This window comes from Zingiber officinale, chromosome 8A (genome assembly GCF_018446385.1).
Source record: "Zingiber officinale cultivar Zhangliang chromosome 8A, Zo_v1.1, whole genome shotgun sequence".
NCBI lineage: Eukaryota > Viridiplantae > Streptophyta > Magnoliopsida > Zingiberales > Zingiberaceae > Zingiber > Zingiber officinale.
Window position 1 is genome coordinate 1,933,564 of NC_056000.1, and position 18,609 is coordinate 1,952,172.

General features: G+C 37.5%; 1 protein-coding gene across 1 annotated transcript; it reads left to right on the top strand.

Annotated features, from left to right (window-relative positions):
* The first annotated feature begins 126 nt into the window (after positions 1 to 126).
* On the top strand, positions 127 to 18,580 carry LOC122011816 (protein Brevis radix-like 1). Its single transcript, XM_042568203.1, has 6 exons — positions 127 to 310; positions 959 to 1,160; positions 17,172 to 17,560; positions 17,665 to 17,797; positions 17,888 to 18,279; positions 18,370 to 18,580. The coding sequence occupies exons 2-6, from the start codon at positions 1,047 to 1,049 to the stop codon at positions 18,446 to 18,448; spliced, it is 1,107 nt and encodes a 368-aa protein (XP_042424137.1). The 5' UTR covers positions 127 to 310; positions 959 to 1,046; the 3' UTR covers positions 18,449 to 18,580.
* Positions 18,581 to 18,609: the final 29 nt, after the last annotated feature.

Consider the following 18,609-nt stretch of genomic DNA (forward strand, 5'->3'; position numbering starts at 1 on the left):
GTCCAGTTTGAAAAGAAATAAATAACAGTCGTAGTAATTAATAATAATAATGGAACGCTTGAAGAGTGCAACGCAGTAGTTCTAGCCAATAAATTGAAGGGGCCGCTGCCGGGGACGTGCGAAGTCCCCTTCTCGGCTCACTCTCGCTGGCTGTTGCAAATACGTGGTAGCTCCCCACGGCGTTTCGAAGAAAGGGACAAAACACTCAACATCAATCCGCGCGGGCGACAGGGCGAGCATATCTATCTCTGTGTACGTTCGGCTGATCCCTCTGTCTAAGGAAGGAACTCAGGAGACCAAGAAAAAAAAAGTAAATCTTTTCTCAATTCCTTTTACTACGCTAGCTAGATTCCGCTATATGAGTCCTAGCTAGTTAATTCAGATAAGTTTAGATACTGAATTTTGCCGTTAAACGATCGAGCTCTCTTCCTCAGTAGATGAACCTTTAATGTCTCTGTGCCCATATTTAACTAGGTGAAGTCATTGACAGTAGCTGTAATAGATCTATCCTATTCCTGGCCACGGCTAACAGCAAGATCTGTCGGCTTTATAATAAAGTAATACGCATACAAAAAGTAATTGCGACGGAAGTGAAGCCACCGAGCAGGGAGCTTAATTAGCTAGCTCGTGTCAACGTAAGCAGTCAGTGCCTTCATTTACTACTTACTCACCACTCCGAGCTGCCTTCCATAATTCCATGCCACAATGGCAGCTCATACGTGTAAATATAATGAAACTATTTTTACCAAATCGGGCACATCGATATGGATGCTTGTTAAATAGTGTTACGAGAGCCGACACGACATTAAATAGGACGTCATAGGGCTCTGAGTCGGCGTTATTATAAGACGTACGCATGCAGGCGATGCCATAGCTTCTTTCTCTATTAATCCTCCGCTAGCTAGCTAGCTTCCCCTCCGCAGTTGGCATCGTCATAGTGCTACGTCTGATCTTGCAGGGGCAGGTCGGCGTTATTATACATACGCAGTAGCTAGGCGGAGAACAAACAAATTAAATTAAAGACGCGCGCGCGTTCGGCAGAGAAGATGTTGGCCTGCATCGCGTGCGCGAAGCAGGAAGCTGACGATGGCGCAGAGGAGAGGGCGCGTGCGGCGACCACTCCGAGCAACAGAGAAGCCGTCAAAAGCCTCACCTCACAGGTCAGTCAGAACTGAAGTGGTACTTTTTCTCATTCAGTAAATTAACGTATATATCATTCGATGTATTAAGCCTTGGATAGTCCTAGATATTAACCGATCCTTTGGGCATTTGCTTGACAATTTAATTTACTGCACAATAATTGAAGAGGTCCGTATCCATTTTGCATATATAGATCAGATGGTAGAAAATTGAGTCATGAACAGTTGGGTTGCTCAGAAGGGATCGATGCGTGTTAACTAATTAGTGCGCGCGGATCCCTAGTTTGGTGGACAAGCCTGGCGGAAAGGAAGCCTTTGAGTGCGACGAGGAAATAGGCGCCACGAGGAATAAAGCGACGATGATTCTCCAACTCTCTTTTCACTTCTGGCGTCGGTCAGAGATACAACCTGTGGCTTCAAATATACAAAACATATACGATGCTTAAGTAGGAAGTAAGTATCAGTATGCTTGCACTAGAAAAAGGAGATGCCGATCAGGATTAACGTTGTTTGATTAGGCAAATAGACGAGTGCAAATTAACCAGCATACATATAGCTAGAAGGGAGGTCCCCTTGCGTTTTCGTGCCTTTAATTTAAAAATGTAGATCCGCTATGGCTTTTCTAGTGTGTGTTCAAAAGAAGCAAAGAATAGTGTTGCTGCAGAAAATGAAGTCGCATCGGAGTAATTTTGTTTTTTCTTCTTCTTGTTGCCATTTAGCACGAGAGAATGAAATGATTATGAAGAATAATTTTTTCGGCTCCTAAGGAGGACAAGGACAAACAAGTACGGCACTTTCAACAAACTACCCTTTTCCGATCAGTGGCTAGCTAGTCCCAACTTCCCTCTCCGGACATTTAGCCACAAACATATATGAGAAGTTACCAGCGAGAACCTTCTGATTCTAGATTCTCTCTCGATCTTAGACAAATTCTCTGTTAAAGTATGAACTATACAGGGCCTACAATTGACCTCTGTGGGCAGAGTTGCTTCGTGGACCGGTGAAAGGTTGGCTTGTGGGCGTACGAAGTGTTGGAAACAGAAATTATGGGAAAAGAAATAAAGAATTATAGAAAGAAAAATATGGAAGAGGAGAAATAACTTTATTTGGAAGAGGAGTAGAAGAAAATAGAAAACTCAACTTGTTCATTCATGAAAAAGAAATACATATTTATACGCTTATTGGATAAGTACTAATACGAGATAATCATGATATTTTTTTTTTTAAATTCTATCTCCACGAACTCTTATCAAAATTATCAATTCATCAAGTTCTATCTCTATCCTATCTCTAGTCAAGACTTGCCACCTCACCATTCTATCTCCATAAAATTTTATCAACAACTTTTATCTAAAAATCAAATTTAATTTCCAACACTCCCTCTTAAACTTGATTTTGTGACTCCAAGCAAATATCGCATTTTGACGAAGTCTTCAAATTTGAGTGGCTTGGTAAAAATATCAGCAACTTGATCTTTAGACTTTATGTATTCCACTTGCACCTCTTTTCTTGTAATACATTCTCTGATATAGTGAAAACATGTATCGATGTACTTGCTTCTATCATGGAAGACTGGATTTTTTGCTAGTGCTATTGTAGACTTGTTATCAACTCGTATCTTAGTTGCCTCTTCTTGTGGTAAACTTAACTCATTCAATAAATTTCTGAGTCAAATAGCATGACAAACACATGAAGTCGCAGCCACATACTCTGCTTCACAAGTAGAAAGTGTGACAATAGGCTGTTTTTTCGACATCCAAGTGAAAGTTGTATCTCCCATAAAGAACACAAATCCTGTAGTGCTCTTTCTATCATCTATATCTCCACCCCAATCACTGTCACTATATCCTTCAAGTTTGAAGTGGTTAGATGTTGAATAAAGTAATCCAAAATCTATCGTACCTTTGATATAGCGCAAAATTCTCTTAGCGATCTTAAGGTGGGTAGTAGTTGGATCTTCCATGTAGCGACTAACAAGTCCAACAACATAAAGAATATCAGGTCTTGTGCATGTCAAGTATCGTAAACTTCCAACTAAACTCTTAAAAAATGTTGGATCAACTTTTTCTTCTTCATCATGCTTTGATAGCTTGACTCCACATTCTACTGGGGTATTTATAGACTTACTGTTATCCATCCTGAACTTCTTTAATATCTCTCTTGAATAACCTGCTTGTGAGATGAAGCTTCCATCTTCCCTTTGGTTCACTTCAATGCCCAAATAGTATGTCATGAGCCCAATATCAGTCATTTCAAACTCTTTAGTCATCGCTTCTTTAAATTCTCCAAACATACTTGGATTGCTTCCTGTGAAGATCAAGTCATCGACATATAGGCATACAATCAAAACATCTTTATCCTTACTCTGAATGTATAATGCATGTTCATAAGGACATTTGATGAAGCCTTTCTCTTGCAAGTGCTTGTCTATTCGGTTATTCCATGCCCTTGGTGCTTGCTTTAGTCCGTAGAGAGCTTTCTTCAATTTTAGAACTCTGTCTACTTGTCCTTTAACTTCATAACCTAATGGTTGCTGAATATAGACTTCTTCTTCAATAACTCTATTTAAAAAAGTAGATTTTACATCCATTTGATGTATTTTCCACTTATTTTGAGCTGCTAAAGTAATGATTAGTCTGACAGTTTCTAATAGAGCAACGGGAGCGAATACCTCATCATAATCAATGCTAGATCTTTGACTGTAGCCTTTTGCCACCAATTTTGCTTTATATCTTTCAACTTCTCCTTTGACATTCTTCTTTATTTTGTACACCCACTTCACACCAATCGTCTTATGTCCTTTAGGAAGTGCAGTTAACTCCCATGTGTCATTCTTCTCTATCGCCTTGATTTCTTCATCCATCGCATCTTTCCACCTTTTGCTCTTTATAGCTTCTTGGAAATCTATAGGCTCGCAATCCGCAAAAAGACAAAATAGAGTAAGATTATCTTGATTTTCAGTTACCTCATAAATTTCCCGTAAGCTTCTAAGGCGTGGTACTCTCTCACTTGAAGTAGATGTAGATGAATTTCCTTGAGTACTTGATGTTGGTGTTACTAGTGGAGTAGTAGGTTCCTCTCTTGTTTGCTCCACCCATGGTTGCTCTACCCTTAGTTGCTCCACATTTTCTTCTTCAAAGCACGGGAAGAAGTTGTAATCTTCATTTCGAGATTCCCAATTCCATTCTTCTTCATTAAATATGACATCTCGGCTGATGATTGTCTTCCCAGTATCTGGATTGTATAGCTTATACCCTTTTGAGTTAGTATCATAACCAATAAAAATAAACTTCTTACTTTTATCATCCAATTTGCTTCTTGATTGTTCAGGCACATGAACGTGGGCTATACTTCCAAGAACTTTTAGATGATAAATCTCAGGCTTCCTTCCGCTCCACGCTTCTTGTGGTGTCTTGCACCCACACACTCATTGTTGGTGATCGGTTGGATAAGTATATTGCACATGCAACCGCTTCTGCCCAAAGTTCCTTTGGTAGCATCTTGCTTTTGAGAATGCTCCTTGTCATGTCAAGGATGGTTCGATTCTTTCTTTCTGCCACTCCATTTTATTGAGAGGATCTTGGAACTGTCAAGGGTCGTCGTATTCCGTTGGCTTCACAAAATTCTTGAAACTCCTTTGAGGTAAATTCTCCTCCTCGATCAGAACGCATAGCTTTGACCTCGAAACCGCTCTCCTTTTCTATAGTAGCTTTAAATTTCTTGAATATGCCGAAGACCTCCGATTTTTTCTTCAAGAAGTATACCCAAGTTTTCCGAGAAAATCATCTATGAAAAGAATGAAATAATTGCTCTTACCAAGTGAGCTTGGCTTTATCGGACCGCAAACATCTTGTTAGTTGCTACTCGGAAAACCTAATGGTTCCACTGTACAAAAATTTTGTACAAAGATCTGAACCTTTTCCTAGCTACCATGTGTTCTTTTAAATTAAACTTGGATCGCCTGCGGAACTTAACATGTTTGATCCAAAGTTTAATCTATTTGTTCTTTTAGGTTTAGACTCGGATCTCCTACGGAACTTAACACGTTCGATCCAAATCACCTAGGTTATTAATTTCATTAAATATTAGTTTCCAAAATTGGCTCCCAGTACTGACGTGGCGAGGCACATGGCCTTCTTGGATATGGGAACAACCACCACCGACTAGACAAAGCCTTTTAAGGAAAGTTAATATTTAATTTCCTTAAATAACTTTAGGTCAACCGAAAAGAACAATCAAATCACAAGGAAAAGAAAAAAAACAAAAGAACACAACATCGAAAATAAATTCGAAATACTAGAATTGCATGCCTCTTGTATTTGGTATTATTTCCAAAAATAACTAGTATGATGCGGAAAGGAAAAATACTAGTTATACCTTTTAGAAAGACCTCTTGATCTTCTACCGTATCCTCTTCTAACATCGGACGTTGTGTGGGCAACGATCTTCCGAGATGAGAACCACCAAGCACCTTCTTCTTCCTTACAAGTTTCGGCCATCAAAACTTCTCTTAGGATGAAGAGGTTCGGCCACCACCATCATGCTCCAAGGGATGCTAGAAACAAAGCTTTCTTTCTCTCCTTCTTCTTCTTCTTCTCCAAACTTGATCCGGCCACCATATGAATCTCCACAAGAAGGATGAGGTTCAGCCATCAAAGAGAAGAGAGGAGGAGAGGATGGCCGGCCACACCAAGGAAGAAAAAGAGGGAGAAAATAGAATAGAGTTGTTCACAATGAAGTCTTCTCTACCCCCTCTCTTATAATCCTTGGTCTTAGCAAATAAGAAAAATTTAATAAAAACTTCCTTAATTCTTTTTCCATTGAAAAGGAAAATTTATTTAATTAAAAACAAATTTTCTTTTCAATTTACAATGGCTGGCCACACCATAAAATTTCCAAGCAAATAAAATTTTAAACACAAATTAAAACTTCCTTATTTGCTTCCGGAAATTTATAAAAAATTTCCTCAATAATTTTTCCCTTCATGATTGGTTAATAAAAAGGAAATTTTATAAATTAAAATCTTTCTTTTAACATGTGGATAAAAAGAAAGTTATCTTTAAAAATTAAAATCTCTTTTAATCTACAAATAATGAAAGATATTAAATCTTTTCTTAATCTTTTGTAGAAACTAATAAAAGAGAATTTTTTTAATTTTTAAACGTTCTTTTAAATAATAAACATGATTAATAGGAAAGTTTTTACCAAAATTAAAATCAACCTTTTAATCTACAAATAAGGAAAGAGATTTAGCTCTTCTCTTAATCTTTTGTAGAATCTTATAAAAGGAAAGATTTAAATTTTTAAACTCTCTTTTAAATCATGTTATCCACATAAGAAAATTTTAAAAAATAAAAATCCTTTTATTTAAATTTGGGCCGGCCACACCAAGCTTGAACCCAAGCTAGGGCCGGCCACCTTGAAGCACCCATGAACCAAACTTTGGCCGGCCCTAGCTTGGTCTCTAAGCTAGCTTGGCCGGCCCCTATGGGATGGGTAAGAAGGTGGGTATGTGGTGGGTATAAATCTCTATATACAAGAGGCTACGTTAGGGACCGAGAGGAGGAATTGGTTTTGGTCTCCCGATAAAATTAAGCATCCCGTGTTCGCCCCGAGCACACAACTTAATTTTATCAATAATAATTCATTCCACTAGAGAACTATTATTGAACTACCGCACCAATCCCAAATTACATTTTGGGCTCCTTCTTATTATGAGTGTGTTAGTCTCCCTGTGTTTAAGATGTCGAATGTCCATTAATTAAGTAAGTTACTGACAGCTCACTTAATTAATATCTAGCTCCAAGAGTAGTACCACTCAACTTCATCGTCATGTCGGACTAAGTCCACCTGCAGGGTTTAACATGACAATCCTTATGAGCTCCTCTTGGGGACATTCTCAACCTAGATCACTAGGACATAGTTTCCTTCTATAATCAACAACACACACTATAAGTGATATCATTTCCCAACTTATCGGGCTTATTGATTTATCGAACTAAATCTCACCCATTGATAAATTAAAGAAATAAATATCAAATATATGTGCTTGTTATTATATTAGGATTAAGAGCACACACTTCCATAATAACTGAGGTCTTTGTTTTTTTATAAAGTCAGTATAAAAGAAACGACCTCAAATGGTCCTACTCAATACACTCTAAGTGTACTAGTGTAATTATATAGTTAAGATAAACTAATACCTAATTACACTACGACCTTCCAATGGTTTGTTCCTTTCCATCTTGGTCGTGAGCTACTGTTTATAATTTATAAGGAACCGATAACATGATCTTCTGTGTGTGACACCACACACCATGTTATCTACAATATAAATTAATTGAACAATTACATTTATCATAAATGTAGACATTTGACCAATGTGATTCTTATTTCTAGATAAATGTTTATACCAAAAGCTAGGCTTTTAGTATACATCCTAACAATCTCCCACATATACTAAAAGACTAAGCTGCTATATCTGCTACCATACATCTGATTCCCAAACCTTCAACATGTCCATCAAAAGCTCTTGCCTTAAGGGCTTTAGTGAAAGGATCTTCTAGGTTATCACTTGATGCAATCTAGGCAGCAACAACTTCTTCTCGTTTATACGATTTCTCGTATTGGGTGGTACTTGCGCTCTATTGCGTTTACTTGCCTTATAGACTTATGGTTTCTTCGAGTTTACTACTGCACCACTATTATTACAATGAATTGTAATAATCTTTGGACAAACCAGAAATCATATCTAAGTCCATCTTGAGGTTATTGAGTCATTTAGCTTTTATGGCTACCTCAGAGGTTTGCTATATACTCAGCTTCTATGGTAGAGTCCAGAAAAACACCTATGCTTATCACTCTTCCATAGTTATGACTTTTCCTCCTAAAGTAAACACAAAACCCCGAGGTTGACTTATTATTGTCCCTATCTGATTGGAAGTCAAAATTTGTGCAACCCACAGGGACCAAATTAACTGTCTTGTAAGCTAGCATATAATCTTTAGTGCCTCTAAGGTACTTTAATATATGCTTTGCTGCAGTCCAATGTCCTTGTCTATGGTTACTTTGATATATGTTAACTATGCCCTTGGCAAAACAGATTTCTGATCTCGTGCATAGCATACATTAGGCTGTCTATCTTTCGAAGCATAAATAACTGCCTACATGTCCTCAATCTCCTTTGATGTCATCGGAAACATCTCTTTAGATAAAGACACTTCATGCTTAAAAGGTAGAAAACCTTTCTTGGAGTTTTGCATGCTAAAACGAGCTTGTTATATAAAGCTTGAGATAAGCACAACATTCTTTTCTTGCGAACCTTGTTCCCAAGAATATGTGCTTATTTTCCTAAGTCCTTTATAACGAATTGCTTGGACAACCATACCCTTACTTCCGATAACACCTTGATATTGTTTCCAACTATCAAGAATGTAATCTACGTATAGTATAAGAAATACCATCACGTTTCCATCACACCTTTTGTATACACAAGACTTATCCGGTTACTAAATAAATCCATAGGTCTGGATAACTTTGATAAACCGAATTTTCCAAGACCTTTGAAGCTTTGTCTCAGTCCATAGACTGATTGAGCTTGCACACAAGATGCTCTTAGCCCTTTGCAATGAACCCTTCTGGTTGCTTTATATGGATGCTTTCTTCAAGACTTCCATTAAGGAATGCTGTCTTGACATCCACTTGCCAAATAGATAAAAGAATCCAGATAGACTTAAGCATGACTACCAATGAAAAAGTTTCCTTTTTCATCAAGGCTTGCTTTGAAAGTTTCTACCTTCCTGTCTATCCCTCTTTTCCTATTATAGACCTTTTTATACCTAAAGGCTTTTACACCATTTGGTGGTTCTACAAGCTTCCAGATTTTATTAGAATACATATATTCTAATTCTGTTATTCATTACTCTTTGCCAAGATGTTGCATCTTTATCTTGGAGTGCTTCGTCATATGTCCGGAGATCAGGTTCATGTCCTCGAGGGATCGAGTCCAAAAACTCTCCCAAAACATTAATCTTTTTAGGTTACCTAACAACACTCCCACTACGACGAGGCACTTTCTGCAATTGTGTATCATTTGTGATACGTGTTGCAGTTTCTTGTGATATTTCATCTTGTACAGTTGGTACTAGGTTAGACATGTCCTTTATTATTTCCTTAAGAACGAATTTACTTATGGGCACGTGATTTGTTACATAGTCCTTTTCTAAAAATCATTCATTGATGCTAACAATGACCTTCTGATTTTTAAGACTATAATCCTACTTTCATTTCTCTAGGATAACCCACAAACAAGTGAATTCCTGTCCAACTTATCATTATCTCTCTTCAGCATATGTGCTGGACTACCCGAATCCGAATATGCTTCAAAATAGGCTTACGTTTATTCAGCAATTTTATATGAGTAGAGAGTTCTGACTTTGGAATGTACTATATTCACTTCCGTTTCCAGAGTATATCCTTAAAATGAATTTGGTAATAACTCATCATCAATCTACTTATTTCCATAAGAGTCCTATACCTTCCTTTTTCTACACCATTCTGTTGGAGTGTACCAGGTGCAGTTAGTTGGGATTGAATCCCTACTTCTGATAAGTGACTCCTAAATTCTCCCAAGAGGTACTTGCCACTACGATCTCACCGTAGTGTCTTGATACTTTTACTTTGACGTTTCTCCGCATCAGCCTTGTACTCTTTGAACTAATCAAAGTACTTAATCTTCCGGCACATTAAGTAAATGTATTTGTATCTTGAATAGTTATCTATAAAATAGATTAAATATTCGATACTACCTCTTGCCTGGATAGTCATAGGATCACACAAATCAGAATAAACCAATTCCAACATATCTTTGGCTTCATACCCCTTAGATTTAAAAGCTTCTTGGTTATTTTTCCTTCCAAGTAAGACTCGCAGGTTGGAAATATTTCCACTACCAATGAACCCAAAAGTTCATCAGCTACCAATGAATCCTACTCAAGTTAATATAACCTAGCCCTAGATGCCAAAGATATAATTTGTTCATTTCCGAAGGTTGCTTTCTCTTAAAGTTAGAAGATGTGTTACTAATTTCCATTTGTTGCATCGTGGGAGTTATTGGATTTATAAATTGCCAACCAACGTACCAGAACAGATAACTTTCCTCTTTTTCTTAATAACAACTTTGTTATTAAAAGAGGCAGAATATCAAGTTCGTTAAATAGTTTAGAAACTGAAAACTAGTTCTTTCTAAACTTGGTACATAAAGACAATTACTTAAAATCCATATTTTATTCTTATCAAAGGATAAACATCTCCCACTGCAACAGCTGCCATTTTTATAGCAGTGCTCATGTGGACGGTGTTTTTATTTTCATTTAATTGTCGCGTTTCCTGGAACCCTGCAATGAATTGCGAACATGATTAATGGCATCTGTATCTACACTCCAGGTTCTGGTAAATAACACCACTAAACATGTTTCAACTAATGAATTAAATACACCTATATTGTTCTTTAGTTCTAAAAAGACAGACTACCTTAATGTCCAAGTCCTATTTCCAATCATTACAATCGGGACTACTAAGTCTTTTCTATAGTATAACAACTAGGGAATTGACAAACATTTTAAATCCTAAGAATCACAAAAATATTTGGTCAAAATCAATTCATTAAAATCCCCATGAATTTTGTATGTCATGATAGTGTGGACGTATACAAAATCAAAGAAGAGATTTTATCCATTAATTTTATTATCTCGTCAACTTTACTTTATGACGAATAAAATTAATAGTTGATCTTTCTTTGATCAAATATTTGGTCAAAACTTTTGAATTTAAAATAACATTGATTCCTCAAACAATATTATTTAAATTCACCAACACCTCAAACACCGTGAATTTTGCATGCCACGATAGTATGGACGTATACAAAATTTAAACATTTGTAAGAGGAGGGTTTTACCCATTAATTATCTTGTCAATAAATCTTTATGACAAATAAAATTATCTCAAACACCGTAAATTTTGTATGCCACAATAGTGTGGACGTATACAAAATTAAACATTTGTAAGAGGAGTTTTTCCCATTAATTTTATTTTCTCGTCAACCTGACAAATAAAATTACCTCATACACCTTGAATTTTGTATGCCACGATAGTATGGACGTATACAAAAACTCAACATTTGTAAGAGTGAGTTTTAATTTTATTATTCTGTCAACTTATCTTTTTGACAAATTAATAGTTGGTTTTCTTCGGTCACACAAATAATAGCAGTGACTCCGATGGGGAGGATACTATTAGACGTGCCTAAGTGTATACCATTACTTGACACTAAGTCCATTAATAAGATTGCGCCCCTTCCGATGGGGAAGATCACACGCTCTTAATTAACTTCCTATAGTCATCCAAAATAAAAGTTTAATCTAGTGATCCGCAAACAAGTTCATCCGATATGGAGGAAGGCACTCAGAGCCAACGCGCAAGCTTGTTGCATCACTTATAAACCAGTAATGGAGACCGTGGAATTTATTTAAAATAAATCTCTCTCCCACTTAGTTATTTAAAATGAGGAATTTTGACTATGCTAGCCTACTTAACATGCATACTAACAAGCACACACAACACAGCATAAAAAGTAATAAATAGAAAAATTAATTTTCAACTATTATGGCTTTTATCTATTACTGTCCTCCGTGTGTCGCCAACCCTAGCTGCTGCAATCTTTGGCCACCGCCACCGGGTCTAGTTGTCGCATCCATCTTGCTCCTTGTTCCGCTGCGCCTCTGATCCTCAAAAGGTTCCACGCCTTACAAGATTCGATCCGCGACATAAATAGAATTTTACATTTTTCGATCCTATATTCCTCGAAGGAATGTACATGTATCTAGATCAAAAAATAAAATCCTAATAAAACTAAATACAGCTCTTGCTGTATTTTATAATACAATCATGCACACAATAAAATGCTCTTGACATGTCCAAGGGTCCAATCACACACATAATAACTATAAGTCATAATAGTTGGATCCTGCATCCACAAAGTTAGCACATCCTACTATTAACCTGCCTAAATTATGTATGACATGTGCATAATTAAACTAATACCAAATACACAGAGGCAAAACCCTAGCTCTGATACCAATTGTTGGTTGTTACTCGGAAAACCTAATGGTTCCACTGTACAAAAATTTTGTACAAAGATCTGAACCTTTTCCTAGCTACCATGTGTTCTTTTAAATTAAACTTGGATCGCCTGCGGAACTTAACACGTTTGATCCAAAGTTTAATATATTTGTTCTTTTAGGTTTAGACTTGGATCTCCTGCGGAACTTAACACGTTCGATCCAAATCACCTAGGTTATTAATTTCATTAAATATTAGTTTCCAAAATTGGCTCCCAGTACTGACGTGGCGAGGCACATGACCTTCTTGGATATGGGAACAACCACCACCGACTAGACAAAGCCTTTTAAGGAAAGTTAATATTTAATTTCCTTAAATAACTTTAGGTCAACCGAAAAGAACAATCAAATCACAAGGAAAAGAAAAAAAACAAAAGAACACAATATCGAAAACAAATTCGAAATACTAGAATCGCATGCCTCTTGTATTTGGTATTATTTCCAAAAATAACTAGTATGATGCGGAAAGGAAAAATACTAGTTATACCTTTTAGAAAGACCTCTTGATCTTCTACCGTATTTCTCTTCTAACCTCGGACGTTGTGTGGGCAACGATCTTCCGAGATGAGAACCACCAAGCACCTTCTTCTTCCTTACAAGTTTCGGCCATCAAAACTTCTCTTAGAATGAAGAGGTTCGGCCACCACCATCATGCTCCAAGGGATGCTAGAAACAAAGCTTTCTTTCTCTCCTTCTTCTTCTTCTTCTCCAAACTTGATCCGGCCACCATATGAATCTCCACAAGAAGGATGAGGTTCGGCCATCAAAGAGAAGAGAGGAGGAGAGGATGGCCGGCCACACCAAGGAAGAAAAAGAGGGAGAAAATAGAATAGAGTTGTTCACAATGAAGCCTTCTCTACCCTCTCTCTTATAATCCTTGGTCTTAGCAAATAAGGAAATTTTAATAAAAACTTCCTTAATTCTTTTGCCATTGAAAAGGAAAATTTATTTAATTAAAAACAAATTTTCTTTTCAATTTACAATGGCCGGCCACACCATAAAATTTCCAAGCAAATAAAATTTTAAATACAAATTAAAACTTCCTTATTTGCTTCCGGAAATTTATAAAAAATTTCCTCAATAATTTTTCCCTTCATGATTGGTTAATAAAAAGGAAATTTTATAAATTAAAATCTTTCTTTTAACATATGGATAAAAAGAAAGTTATCTCTAAAAATTAAAATCTCTTTTAATCTACAAATAATGAAAGATATTAAATATTTTCTTAATCTTTTGTAGAAACTAATAAAAGAGAATTTTTTTAATTTTTAAACTTTCTTTTAAATAATAAACATGATTAATAGGAAAGTTTTTACCAAAATTAAAATCAACATTTTAATCTACAAATAAGGAAAGAGATTTAGCTCTTCTCTTAATCTTTTGTAGAATCTTATAAAAGGAAAGATTTAAATTTTTAAACTCTCTTTTAAATCATGTTATCCACATAAGAAAATTTTAAAAAATAAAAATCCTTTTATTTAAATTTGGGTCGGCCACACCAAGCTTGAACCCAAGCTAGGGCCGGCCACCTTGAAGCACCCATGAACCAAACTTTGGCCGGCCCTAGCTTGGTCTCTAAGCTAGCTTGGCCGGCCCCTATGGGATGAGTAAGAAGGTGGGTATAGGTGGGTATAGTACTCTATAATTAAGAGGCTACGATAGGGACCGAGAGGAGGAATTGGTTTTGGTCTCCCGATAAAATTAAGCATCCCGTGTTCGCCCCGAACACACAACTTAATTTTATCAATAATAATTCATTCCACTAAAGAACTATTATTGAATTACCGCACCAATCCCAAATTACATTTTGGGCTCCTTCTTATTATGAGTGTGTTAGTCTCCCTGTGTTTAAGATGTCGAATGTCCACTAATTAAGTAAGTTACTGACAGCTCACTTAATTAATATCTAGCTCCAAGAGTAGTACCACTCAACTTCATCATCATGTCGGACTAAGTCCACCTGCAGGGTTTAACATGACAATCCTTATGAGCTCCTCTTGGGGGCATTCTCAACCTAAATCACTAGGACACAGTTTCCTTCTATAATCAACAACACACACTATTAGTGATATCATTTCTCAACTTATCGGGCTTATTGATTTATCGAACTAAATCTCACCCATTGATAAATTAAAGAAATAAATATCAAATATATGTGCTTGTTATTATATTAGGATTAAGAGCACACACTTCCATAATAACTGAGGTCTTTGTTCCTTTATAAAGTCAGTATAAAAGAAACGACCTCAAATGGTCCTACTCAATACACTCTAAGTGTACTAGTGTAATTATATAGTTAAGATAAACTAATACCTAATTACACTACGACCTTCCAATGGTTTGTTCCTTTCCATCTTGGTCGTGAGCTACTGTTTATAATTTATAAGGAACCGATAACATGATCTTCTGTGTGTGACACCACACACCATGTTATCTACAATATAAATTAATTGAACAATTACATTTATCATAAATGTAGATATTTGACCAATGTGATTCTTATTTCTAGATAAATGTTTATACCAAAAGCTAGGCTTTTAGTATATATCCTAACACATCTGTATGTATAAGTTCAAGAGGCTTTTGAGCTCTTGAACTTGACTCCTTTGGAAAACCTCTTCTAAATTGCTTTCCACGTAGACATGCTTCACAAACTTGATCAGGATGTTTGATGCAAGGTAGTCCTCTCACCATCTCTTTCTTTGAAAGCAGTTCTAGTCCTCCGAAATTGAGATGTCCAAATCGAAGATGTCATAGCCAAGTGATGTCTTTGTAACAAGCTTTGAGACAGTTGACAACATCATTTTGAATATTAAGTAAGAACATTCTATTTTTTGACATAGGTACCTTAGCAATTAAGCAGCCAATATGATCTTTCAAGATGAGCATACTTTTAGATGAATATCATATCCTTTTGCCAAAAGTTGTCCTAAGCTTAGGATGTTACTCTTCATATTTGGCACAAAGAAAACATTTGAGATAAATTCATGTTTTCCATTCTTTAAACGGATGGGAATGTTACCTTTGCCTTTTACCTCAATCTTTGATTCATCTCCGAAGAATACATTACCACCAACTGATTCATCAAGCTCTACGAACATGTTTCTTTTGCCGCACATATGATTGCTTGCACCAGTGTCGAGATACCAAATTGTATATTCTTCTCTTTCATTATCTTTATACGCTAGCAGTAGGGTGTCATCTTCTTCTTTTCTTTCTTCCATATAATTTGCTCTTTCATATACTTTATTCTTGGGCAATCTACATTCTTTTGCATAATGTCCAAATTTGTCACAATTGTAGCACTTAACTTGAGATTTATCGTACCTCGAGTTTGTGTACCCTCTTCCACGTCCTCTTGTTGAATGTTCTCCTCTTTCATTGTTGTTGTTGGAAACCCATCCTTGCTCATTAGAACGGCCTCGTCCATATCCACGACCTCTTCCACGTCGACTTCTATTGTTACTGGAGCTTTCATCTTTCTTTGTCGGTTGAAGAGTTGTCTTTAGGAGTTGTTGAGTAATTTCTTCATTTATCTTCTTCTTTTCATCATGGGCTTGTAATGAACCCAGGAGTTGCTCAATCGTCATGACTTGTAGATCCTTGGTCTCTTCGATGATGGTTGTAATGCTATCAAATTTTGAATCCAATGATCGAAGAATTTTCTCAATAATAGTTACTTCTTCTAGTTTCTCATCATTTCTCTTTAGTTGATTGGAAATGGTAGAGACTCTAGAAAAATAATCTGATACTAACTCACCTTCTTTCATACGAAGAGTATCAAATTGACTTCTTAATGTCTGAAGTCGTACCTTTTTTACCTTTTCTTCTCCTTGATATGAGACTTGGAGCTTTTCCCATACTTGTTTGGCTGAAGTAGCACTTGAAATGTTCTCAAAACCATCCTCATCTAAATCTTGATAAATGAGGAAGAGAGCTTTCTTGTCTCTCTTTCTTAAATCTCTCAGACTGTCTTTTTCAGTTGGAGATAACGTCAAGTTATCACGAGACTCAACGTAGCCTTTTTCTATAACTTCCCAAACATCATGAGCTCCAAGAAGCGCCTTCATCTTGATACTCTAATTGTCATAATTACTCGCTTTGAGTACTGGAACTTAGAAGGGAACCATACCTCCATTAGCCATGGCTCTGATACCATTTTGTTGGAAACAGAAATTATGGGAGAAGAAAAAAAGAATTATAGAAGGAAAAATGTGGAAGAGGAGAAATAACTCTATTTGGAAGAGGAGTAGAAGAAAATAGAAAACTCAACTTGTTCATTCATGAAAAAGAAGTACATATTTATAGGCTTATTGGATAAGCACTAATACGAGATAATCATGATATTTTTTAAAAAAATTCTATCTCCACGAACTCTTATCAAAATTATCAATTCATCAAGTTCTATCTCTATCCTATCTCTAGTCAAGACTTACTACCTCACCATTCTATCTCTATAAAATTTTATCAACAATTTTTATCTAAAAATTAAATTTAATTTTCAACACAAAGGAGCCAGGACGGTTAGCTTACCGAAATGGCAGCCAGAAGGATTTTTTTTTAAAAAAAAAAAAAACTTCTCTCTACTTTTCCTTCCGACAAATCCGTCCTATGAAAATTATCCTAATTTTCATAACAATTTCTTCGAAACCCGATCCGATATACAAGAAAGGTACTAAGGGACCGTAAATATTCGAGCACGCACCTGGCGATCGTGTGTTCTCGATGCTAATTCATGGCAAGTCACGAGCCACCAATCTTCTTCTTCTTTCTGTTTGTCGAATCATAAGGCTAAATAGATCAATATTGCCAATAAGTTGATGCGGAGGCGTGATTTGAATTTTGAACTACGCAGATAAAGGACATGGTTCTGAGGTTTTCCAAAGGAGGTGGAAGCACCTCATCCTCTTCTTCGTCATTCAGGAGCAGGAGCTTCCGCCGCCACCATAGCCAAAGGCAGCACCAGCGCGCCTATACTTACGAAGACGCCGTGCATTGCAGCAACCAGTTGGGCGCAGTAACTTCGAGGCCAGCGGCGGGGAACGCGACTAAGAGCGTGAAAGAGGATCAGCAGCGGAGGTGCGGAGGGAAGTGGACTGTGGGCGTGGAGGAGGATGATGATATAGTGGTGGAGGAGGACGTTGAACCGCAGGAGTGGACGGCCCAGGTGGAGCCCGGCGTTCATATCACCTTCGTCTCACTCCCCGGAGGAGCCGGCAACGAACTCAAGCGCATTCGGTTCAGGTCTTATTAATTCTTACCATCTGTTTGTTTCTGGCCCCGAGTCCCGACCCAAATTAATGTTGGCTTAATGAACTCGAGCGAATTAATTTGTCATTTCTTCTTAGCCGGGAGATGTTTAACAAGTGGCAAGCACAGAGATGGTGGGGTGAGAACTACGACAGGATCATGGAGCTTTACAATGTCCAGCGCTATAACGGCCAGGCGCTCCAGACTCCAGCCAGATCGGACGACGGCGAGGTCAGTCAATCGTCTTATAACCACAGCATCGATGACGAGCCGTACGTATTCAGGGAGATACTTCATATATATCGATTGTTATGTATTCAGGGAGAGTCGATGTGGTCGAAGGTGCTCTTGACAAAGGAGAGCCCCATCACTCCGGCGCCACCCGCCACAGAGTCAATTATAGCCAGATCAGAGACTCACAAGCCACCGCTACCTGCAGCCTTAGCCACGTCCCACGTCCTTCCGCATCGCCTTCATTCACCTGCCGCTGCCGCGACTACCACAGAAGGAGCCTCCGGTGTCAAGACCGAAGCCGCCGCTTCGGTGGACGCGTCGAGGACCACCATCTCGTCCAGAGACGAGGCGTCCGTCTCCGCCAGCAACGCCAGCGACCTTGAGATAACAGAGTGGGTGGAGCAAGATGAGGCCGGTGTTTATATCACCATCCGCGAGAATGGCGACGGCACCAGGGAGCTCCGTCGCGTGCGATTCAGGTTTTTATTTAACGCGTGCATGGAGTTTCTTCTACATCGTAGATTGTGCATGGATTCATTCACTTTCATTCGATGGTGTCTGCCGTGCAGTCGGGACAAGTTCGGGGAGGTGCACGCTAAGCTGTGGTGGGAGGCCAACAGAGAGAGGATCCAAGCTCAATATCTGTAGACCTCGAGAGCAAAACAAGGCAAGCCATCCAAAGCATTTGACGCTGGACGTGTAAAATGACAAGGCAGAACACTGAAATCAGATTTTTTTTTTTTTTTTGTTTATTTAGCTATATGATAAACATAGTGGGGTTTTACCAACATTGTTTTTGGGTACTAGTA